Consider the following 10,290-nt stretch of genomic DNA (forward strand, 5'->3'; position numbering starts at 1 on the left):
ATTATTAAACTAGTTAAAGGCTTGGGTCTCTTGAGTCTCTGAAAAAAAAGATTAACATTTTAATCAAACTGTATTTTATAAAACAACTATGGTCTTGTCTGAGACCAATGGAAAATACCCAGACAAGTCTTTGACCTCAGCCCAGACTAAGACCATGGTTAAATGGTCTTCGGTACATGCTATTTCATATGATACAACACTACAACTGTTATATGTCAATGCAGCCGCATGCATGTACAATATGTACTGTATCAAGCGTTTCTGTCAATATTCAGTGTTTAAAGTATCCTCCTCTGACCAATAAATGGTGGCTGTCATAGAACCGTTTGTTAAAATCTTTTAATGGATGGAATTATCCTTGAGGCATTTCTCAATCTTTGTGCTACTTGGTAAAATGTGCCTAAATTGATTCACATACAGTTAACTTGGAGTAGAAGTTGTGTTGTTGAAACTACAGTTCAGAAGAGGGCATGGTGTATCATTCATATATACAGTATGTACATGACCTGGGAAAAACCTTACATTCACAGATATTACAGAACCATTCAGAACTAATAAGACATAAAACACTTCAGAATTTGATTTAAAGATAGCAGAAATTGTGTAGCTGAAGAAAGAAACAAAATAAATTCATTTATTTCTATATGGAGATATTTAGATTATGGACTAATTATCAAGACGTCAAGATATCAGAAGGATAAATTATCTACCTTGAATGGAAGTCATAATATTCTAGGATCTTAATTTAGTCATGGCAGCTACTTTGGCAAATCTCCATTACTTTTTGGCTATTACTAGAGAATGGTCTGCTTTATTAATACACAAATATGCCAACAATACATACAGTATATTAACCACTTAGTAAGTCGTGAATGTAGATGGTTCAGCTTTCTCAGTAGTTTTTAAACTTTACTGTACTCTAATAACAGCAGACTTGAGTCGATATTACTGGCATACAGCATCAGCAGATATGAGGGGCAACCTTGGGTGGTCCAAATTGATCTTTAAGTTATTTTAATTTCTTGTGGAAAGTTGGTCATTTGGATGTTGTCCATTTGGAGTCCAGGATTATAGTAAGCTGAACCATCACACTTCAGGTCCAAAGGTTCACTGTTGTCAAGGCGAAGTACTGGAAGTAAGAGAAAGACAAACACCTATTGAACAAAGGCTTACTAAACGTTGTATTATTATTTCAAAATAGGGTGTAAATACAAAACTATGTTTCCACCCATACCCCAAATGTTTTCCAATCATAGCATCATAGTACCTCCATAACCACAGTGTTTAGAGCTTTTTGGATTGTTGCTTGGTTTACATTGTTCAATTACTGTTCTTGCATTTGTGATACTATGTACAGGGTTAATGTTTTTAGGACATGTCCTATCAGATAACTAGCCTCTTTTAGAGCACAGCAAAGAATAGGTCAAGGAAGTACAGGAAGAATAGCAGGCGTACCTGGGTCTGGGGGGAACTCTTCAACCAGCTTTCTGTGAGTGAATTCTCGCTGACGCCTCTTTTTGAGGATGACGTAGACAACCAGTCCTACAAATGCCACAGCTGCTGCTGTACCAAGGATGGCACCCCATGCCTCACTCCTTTTATTTTTTTTTATATCTGCAGCAAATCCTTTGGAAAGAAAATACATTTATTTTCTTGAAAAGATTATAATAATACATGCTGTTTTGAATGTTCATTGTTATGAATTGAGAATACGTGTGCCATTTATCTTAATACCATGTATTACTATTTTCCATCTATTGAATATATTAAATTTATACTTTAATACATTTTCACTTTATTACAATTAAAATGGTGCCAAATTACTTGCATGATGACACAATATTTCAAAATTTGAATCTGCCAAATTCATAGAAATGGTCAATAAGCTTACTGCGGTTAAATCACCAGGGGTAACATGCTTTCTACATATCAATAATTCATTATCATCTATCTTCATTTGGGAAGTTACAAAGCAACTGGGAGGCCTCTGCTTGATATGCAAAATGCTTGACCATGATGATTTATTCAGGGAACTCTGTTTGAAAGCTTGATTGGATTATGTTTACCCTGTGTGAGAAAAGAGCATTGCAGCTGTAATGCAGATCAAGGGTATACATATCAATTCTGCCTGTTGTGACAAAGTCATGCTTTGATTCTTGAGCCAAGCACAAGAGGGTTGCAAACAGCAGGTTGTGTTTATTCAGACATTCGACTTGCACTGATGAAGAAGCAAGTGTAAGAACCAAATGAAGCAAAGCTTAGAAGGACAAACATTGTGTGCTTGCAACCAATTTTTTCTTCCTCTTAGAGATTTGCCTTATAAAGTATTCAAAGAATAGATTAATTGTACATATAATATATTGATACTTAATTTAAAAATCCAGAAACTGATTTTACAATTAAATTTGCCATTTAGGATGTAACTTCCCAACAACTTATTGTGTTGCACAAACTACAGAACTGACACCGAAAAATAAGGGCTTAAACACAACTATTGTGGCCAATTTAGACTTGTATAGCGTGTGTGTGTGTTAGGTCTGAGTGGTCGTTGACTTAAGTCACTTGCGCATCTGTGGGTATGTGTTAATTAGTGTACGGGGGTTATAAGAGGGGGAATCACAGGTGGGAACAGTCCTTTCTGTAAAGAGTGTTTATAAGAGTGTTTTAAAGTGTTTATTAATAGAGTCAAACTTGGACGTGATGGCGGTCTTCATCATTTGCACCAGCCGCGAGTTGGAAATGACTCCCAATTCCTTCCAACATGGCAATCCTTTTGTTGTTGGAGTGCCATTACAACAACATTAACAACATTAAGGTGTGGTGTTGCCATAATGGAGAAATGTGAGCAAGAACCCAGACTCTGTATTGTCAGCCTTTGCGTGACAAGGTTGATGACGTATGACACCATATCTATGTCATCTTTTGTGACCTCTAAATATTTTGTGGGAGGGAAGGTATAACTTTTTCTTATATTCTGACAACACTAACATGCTACACTGGGATATCATATATCGGAAAACACCCAAAAGACACTATGTTGTCTGTTAGGTAATTCTGAAATATTTAGGAATAGCAACCGGATATGCTTATATTACTGCATACTACATTGGTCAGTTATGAGGTTGGATAGGACGAATTACCCTGTATAGTTAAAATTTGCCTTTGGTTACAAATGATTTATTGCGAGTTAATTCAACGTTTCCTGACTTCTTTAGTGTCACGGCCACAGCCGTGCCCCCCTGTTTTTGGTCTTTCCCTGCCCTAGTATTTTCCTGTGTCTGTCATTGTCTTCACCTCTGTCTCGTTCAGTGGTTTCAGTTCTTGTTAGTCCCATTGTGTCCACCTGTGTTGTTTGGTTCTGTGTATTTAGGTTCCTGTTTTGTGTCCAGTCTTACCGTGAGTACCCTGTCTGTTCCTGTTTCATGAATAAACCCCTTTTTTGTTACTATGACTGGCTACCTCCCCCACATGTGGGTCCTACCTCCCACACACCATGGCATTTACTTTCTTTTGGGACTTGAACCCTAACCCCTACGCATCTTTCCCCTGAAGGTTATCACACTAATTGTAATCTTGTAATCTTGCACACTAATTGTAATCTAATTGTAATTTTTTTGTAATTGTCTAAAGTTAACCTGGTTTACATGCAAAAATATTTTGAAAACATGGTAGTAGTGTTGTGACCAAGTTATTTTGTGAAACAACATTTGCCTGTGTTAGAATACGTTTGAACCAACCTCCAAAAACTGAATTAGGCCATGAAACAACACTTTAGTTGTCTAAACTGACTAAACAGTGTTCATCATTGCCTAACTGGCTTGTGTCAACCCAGTTACACTGGAATTATGTTTACAAGGTCAAATAATCTGAAATCCCTATTATAAATTAAGACCAAGAGCAGTATCATAGAATGTCATTGACCACTCTGAACAAAAAAAATGGCTTCTTAAGTTAAAAACAGGAGAAACTCTCACGCCCCTGTACGTGGGACTGGTCTGCCTCTGACCTTCGTTGTTGACCCGCTCTTTCCTGTAGCAAGTCTTACACAGGGGTTCATTGTCCTGTTCGGGAGGTGTTTGTAATGGACCCCTCTGCTTACTGTGGGCACACAGGCACTGTCTGAAACTCAAGCCCTGAAAGAAGGGGAGTTTGTGTTGCGCTATTACCCAAAAAGATCTGACAAAATGTGGATAAGGGAGAAACCTCAGAGAACACAATTTGATTAAAAAAAACGGTTGCCTTGAAGCAAAGTGTATAAGATTTCTTTAAAACTAGGTCTTCTAGTTTTGTAAAGTGATACTCGTTCAGTAAATGGTTTTCCCTTGACTGATATTTCTTTGTTTAGTTATTTACTAATTCATGAATGACTAACACATCTTAAAAAATACACCAGATTTTACACCTCTCCAAAAATCGATGAAATGTTCATGTGTACGACATTTGAAAGGTTAACGGTGAACAAACTAGTTTACTCAACACAAAGAATGAACGGGTACAAGATTTGGTGTCACTTGAAACTGTGTACATACTGTACCTTTCTCTGAATTGCTCCCTGACGCTGAGTAAATTGTTGTGGAGTTAAAGGAATCAATTGTGCTGGGAGTCATGATTGTTGTACTTCCTGTGGTCTTTTTTAATGTTGTTGTCCCAGGGGTGAGCTCTGTGACTGGGGGAACTGTTGAGGGATTTTTCTCAGGTTTGTTGGTGGTAGGGGTGCTTGTGGCAGTAGTTATAGTTACAACTGTATCGTTGTCTCCTTTACCATTATCTTCTGTGCTATTGGTGGTGCCATTGGTGCCTGTTTCTGGAGTGGTTTCTTTTGTAACATTGAAGTCTAATGCTGTAGTGGTCTCGATTAAATCTGTGATGTTGGACGTTGACATGTTTAAAAGCTTTGTGATTGGTTGAGTGGTGGTATCAGGATGAGTTGTTGTTGAATTTTTGTATCCAATCTGTTCTGCTGTGGAATTTGTGCTTTGGGTAGCACTTAGAGATACATTGTTTGCAGAAGAGACAGGGTCCTCCATTTCTTCTGATGACACATTAGGTGACATTGTGACAAAGGTCACACCATCTAAAGTCTGGGTATCCCTGTCATCCACGTCCCCACTAGAGATGAACGTAGATCCAGCTAAAATACTATTATTTTGACCATTGGTTGACTCCACATCTTCTTTTTTTAATTGAGATTTGACAGGTTGACGAAGCCAGCTTTGGTCAATAATGCGACCTGGAGAGTCAGTTGGATCTTGAAGCAAGGCCACATGAAAAACTTGAAGCAGCAATAGCAAGCCAGCAGTGATTCTAAGAGACTGGTCCATGTCTGTCCTCTTATTCCACATATTCCTATTTTAAACAACAGCCACAAACAAATGGACAAGACAAACAGTAGTAAACAACACATTCTGTTACGTACAAGATTTGACAGGAATGGAAAATTCGTATTTATCTGTATTCACCTGAGCTAAAATACAAATGAGCTGTGCAAGATGTATGAATGCCATAGTAACTAAACTATTAAATTCCTATTTTATGATCTGTGACTGATGTTAGGCCTAGGTCATAAAAAAGAGTTTGTGGGGGATGACCTGATTTGCATCTTTCGTTATCTCTTAATAGAAAGAATCTATTTTTTACCAATGCAGAGATAAATTTGGATGTTATCTATTCAGCTTTGACCTCAATTTTGATAAGGCTGACTCAGACTTAGGCAGACAATTAATTTAACTGAATTGTGGGAGAGGATTTATGTTTTTTTAAACAAGCCCTTTCAAAACATGTCAGGGGCAAATAGAGTGAGCAAACTTTGTCATCAGTTTTAAATATATTGTTTGTTGCCTAAACAAATGCACTAACTACAGAATGGGCTCCACTGATATTTTTTTAATTATTATTTGAAATAAACTGTGATTTTGCTTCTTGGTAGTCAAAATACACATTATTATTTGGCTACAACTTACTGGAATTAATAGTGCAAAGTATTTTCCAACATATATTCAAAGCTAAAGCTAAAGGTCAAATAAATGTTCATATACCTAGTAACTATAACTACAACATGTTGTATGTTGTTGGAATCATTCCTATTATATTTCAGGGCAGTAAATATTTATTTTATTATAAGGGTGGAACACATTCTCTTATGATCCTTTCACACTTAGTCTAGGAAATGTGAATACCAGTTAATAACATAACTAGAAAGTTGAGAGAAGGGATTAAATCCCTATTCTATTGAACAGTAGTACTTCATAGAATAGTCTTGGTCAATAAGAGCTTTGTGTAGTATTATTTTCAATTTGATTGATTATTTGGACTGTCCAAAACTTAGATAATGTAGACCTCCGTTACATGCTAGAGACCGAGATTGTACAACAGAACAGACATATTCGTAACACGTAAATAACCACAATTATAATAGTTTATCATCAACGACACACTAGAAGAATACACAGTACATACCCTACAGAATCTGTCAAAACGAAAACTACAATCTCAGGCACTTACCTTAATTCTCAAGCTCAGTCAAGTGATAACAAGTTTACAACTTGTTCAGAAGGCAAGAAGGGCTCTCTAAGGAGCTACCAATGTATGAGAGCGAATGAACAATAAGCCCAGAAAGAAGGAGGGCAGTATGCAGTCTTTAGAGGACTACCAGGAACCTGCTCTACCTGCTCATACACCTGTTAGCAATAGCTAAACGCCCTGACATCCAACCAAGCATCCAGGAAATGCAACTTTGTACCGGCTAATGATGAAAAAGTTTGTCATTAAGAGATCACGATATGGTGGTGGAAAACAATCAAGCTTTGGTATTTCTGAATAGAACATTTGTAGGTTTGAGATGATATTGAGTTGTCAGGATTCTAAGGTTTCAGGTTGTGCTGGAATTCCCCAGGTGAGAGAATCTTGTGCCACCGGTTCCTCAGAGTGCTCCTCCCCTGTGATCATCATCATGACAACAAAGAGGGTGTGTTTAGCCAATCATCTGTCCCTGAAGCTCTGCGTCATGGCATGTTGTTACTTTTTTCACTCAAAATGTATTGTTTGTGTTCTTGTTCTTTTTTCCTTACTGACCTACACCTCCTCACCTGTCAATGTTGAATACAACAGAAAAGCAAATTGCTCACAGAGCACGATGCAATGGTGTAGGAGGCTATGCCTTGCACTGACATATTATGCTGAAGACCCTATTGTCAAGGACTGAAAAAACTGTGAGATGGTAATTTCTCATCTTTATCTGTAAAAACAGAAAAGTTGGGCACTAGTGTTGGAAATACTGCAATCTGAAAAGTGGCACAGTGGCAGCCATTTTAGAACCACTCTATGTACAGCTCAGATTACTTCAAATGACATAACTATTCTTGTCATTCTAGTCAGCATTAAATGCTTTTAAATGACTCTTTAAAAGTACTTAAAAATTGTCATTGGTGTCACGTACCCCACTAACTTTTAGGCTGCATCCCAAAAGCCATACTTTCATACTAAATAGCATGGCAGAAAAAATATTTAGTATGTCCCAATACATTGTTTTTCAAATACAGTATATGCCAAAAATACCATGTCCTACTGCATCCGGTCGCATTTTGCAAGCCAGCATGCTTTTCTGTTTATTCTTATCCACAATCCTCTGCACAGTGGAAGATACATCACATCGACTGAACTACATACATTACAAAGTAACAACAGGAATGCTCTCCTGGATGCCCTCCAACAGTATGCTCATCTCTGGTCAGCTCCACATTTTTTAGTATTTGGTATCTCCAAGAAAATAAATGTTGCACTAACCATTTTTTCAACAATATAAAAAAAATGCACTGTGAACTGTAATGATTATATGAGCAAGAGGGTTAACGTTCAAGGTGCAATGTTATGATAAAGAATGATGTCCTGCCTGTCCATACTGCATACAGTAGTACGTATAAAGGGCAGTGCATACTAAAAGTAAAAAGATAGAGAGTTAATTTCATTTTGTGTTGGAAGTTAGAATGTTGGTGTCAAAATGAGTTCACAACATCCAAATGGGTTAAGTCAAATTAATATTTGAAATCATGGTTGGTAAAAAAACATTATTTTTATTACTAGATATTAATACAAGCAAAATCTAATTCCAGTAGTCAACCTCATCCTGACTTGGAAACGTCTCCTATGAACAATGCACTTGGATGAAAATGAGGGACTTCCAAGACCTTTGGTATGTTATAAAGAGAAACAAACTAGTTAACCCTGTGTTCTTTATCCTTACTGCATTTGTGTAAAGCCAGACCATGACACGTATAAAACTGGACGTAAGAAAAATCATGAATCCTACATTTATTAAATAAATAATCATGAGTTATTTTCTCAATGAATATGTGTAATTTATCTGTTCTTTGCCCAGTCACTTTGTTATGGAAAGTAATACCTGCCACTAGGTGTCAGCACAAACCAATTTACAAAGTGGCAAACTTGAACAATATGTGACATGAAAAACATGGAAAAATGTTAATTAGTTAACATGTGTAAACCAATTAATATTGTCGTGCGCACGTGATTTATTATTCCCTGTTCACAGAAAACTGATTAGATACTGTGGTACATCACAAACCCCTACGCCTTTACACACACATTTAAAAGCTTTAAAGATTACTGTATTGCTTCACTAAGGATTTTCTAGCGATTTGTCAAAGCTGAATTCATGTGTCATTATTTTGTATTGCATACATATTGAAATGTTGTAATTTGTCTACTAAAATCTTAAAGGCAAACACAAGTCAAAGTCAAGTCAAACAGTAAATCTGTTGTTAATTACATAATTATGCACATAATTTATGAGTGCTACTAACAATTCATGATAATTGGTAAAAACCAGTTTCTGACTGACTTTATGCGCTTTTTTTCTCTCACAATGAATGCTTGGTGATCCTCCGGAAACTGAGTGAGAACTTTTCAGAAGGACTTAAAAAGGCCAACACATGGCAGGGCCTGTCAACATTCCCGATGACTACATGTGAGAGCAGTCTGCTGTGCATGATCAACAAGGCGGTAGTGAGGCCTGCAGGGAGGGGGGACGGGGAGAGAAAAAGAGAGAATGGTAGAAGAGAGACAGAGAAAAGCCTTCTACAGCGATGACATCACCACCACACCATTCTCTGATCCGTCAAACAGGGTGATATAGGGGGAAGGATAAGGAAGTTTTTTCTCCTGAATGTGTGTGATGATACCTTGAACCATGTTGCAGTCATTCTAATGTGGAGCCTGGTCTCTGGGAACACAGATCAAAAGTTTTTTTTCAGAGATTTTAGGATGGGGAGAGGGAAGTCTGGGCCTCCCTGCATAGGTTGCTGCCCCTGCGACCCGACCCCCAGACAAGTGGTAGATAACGACGACGATTTTAGGATGGAAGAATGGATGTGAGTTTGTATTTTGTAGGTTATTTGCTAATGTTCTGTATGTTGTTTCACAGTTTAGTTCTTGTACATATATTGTGTGTTGCATGCTGTTTGGCCAGTAGGATCTTGCAAAACAATTCGAAGCTTAAATAAGATTTTTGCTGATTTTATATGAAACTGTAAAATAAGTAGACATAGCATTATTTAATACAATGCTTTTTGATTAAACTAACAACATTATGCATTTCAAATTACAGATCTAGTTTAAACTATTCTAGAAAACTATCACAGAGAGGTTTTGGTTTAAAATGATCTCTGAACAGAAACCTTTAAAAAAGTAAATGTCTCGCATTCAACTTTTCCATCACATCTGATCCTGTGGATGCATGTGCTCATACATGTGATTTAACATCAATGTTTCAGCAAATAATGGAAAGAGTTGGGTAGACTCCTCCTCTTATCTACTGTGGGCAAACTGGGCTTGGAAAAGCTTTTGTCATGACACTTTCAGAATAGGAAAGCCTAACCAAAACCAATGGAAAGTCATGGTATGTTATTTTGGGAGTGTGCTTCAATCCTTGGGTGTACACAAACATTAAATGTCTCAATAAATATAGTCACATATCATCAAAGTTAATTAGTAGGGAAAAATTGACCAGGAGATCCCAAATGCAAAGGTGTTTTGCTTTTTCTTAAGTCCTGTGTTTTAGAAGATTCAAAGGTCAACTAGGTGAAGGAGTGGAGACTGATTGCTATCTTCTAGTATTAAAGTTGATATTGACTGAAAGGGAATTTATACACGCATTAATCAACTGTGCTTTCTGCCACCATAGGCCCAATGCTTGACATATGAACAGTTTAGATACATAGCACTGTACCTTAAAATCTGAAACACCACCTGAACGGATTAAGTGTTGTACTTTTT

The 10,290-nt window shown here is 37.1% G+C and overlaps 1 protein-coding gene across 1 annotated transcript; it reads right to left on the reverse strand.

Annotated features, from left to right (window-relative positions):
• Positions 1-324: 324 nt before the first annotated feature.
• On the reverse strand, positions 325-6,903 carry LOC146246989 (uncharacterized). The gene is made up of 4 exons (XM_084682373.1): positions 6,502-6,903; positions 4,535-5,346; positions 1,456-1,626; positions 325-1,129 (listed from the first exon to the last, which is right to left on the reverse strand). Exons 2-4 carry the CDS (start codon positions 5,340-5,342, stop codon positions 1,005-1,007), a joined length of 1,104 nt encoding a protein of 367 aa, XP_084538499.1. The 5' UTR covers positions 5,343-5,346; positions 6,502-6,903; the 3' UTR covers positions 325-1,004.
• Positions 6,904-10,290: the final 3,387 nt, after the last annotated feature.

The sequence above is a fragment of the Hypomesus nipponensis genome, chromosome 19 (genome assembly GCF_054491055.1).
Source record: "Hypomesus nipponensis isolate SF chromosome 19, ASM5449105v1, whole genome shotgun sequence".
Taxonomy (NCBI): Eukaryota; Metazoa; Chordata; class Actinopteri; order Osmeriformes; family Osmeridae; genus Hypomesus; species Hypomesus nipponensis.

Coding starts and splice junctions, on each gene's coding strand:
- LOC146246989 (XM_084682373.1), bottom strand. CDS start 5,342: ATGTGGAATAAGAGGACAGACATGGACCAGTCTCTTAGAATCACTGCT. Junction 1,627..4,534: donor AGGGAGCAATTCAGAGAAAG/GTACAGTATGTA, acceptor TTCTTTCCAAAG/GATTTGCTGCAGATATAAAA. Junction 1,130..1,455: donor AGAGTTCCCCCCAGACCCAG/GTACGCCTGCTA, acceptor TCTTACTTCCAG/TACTTCGCCTTGACAACAGT.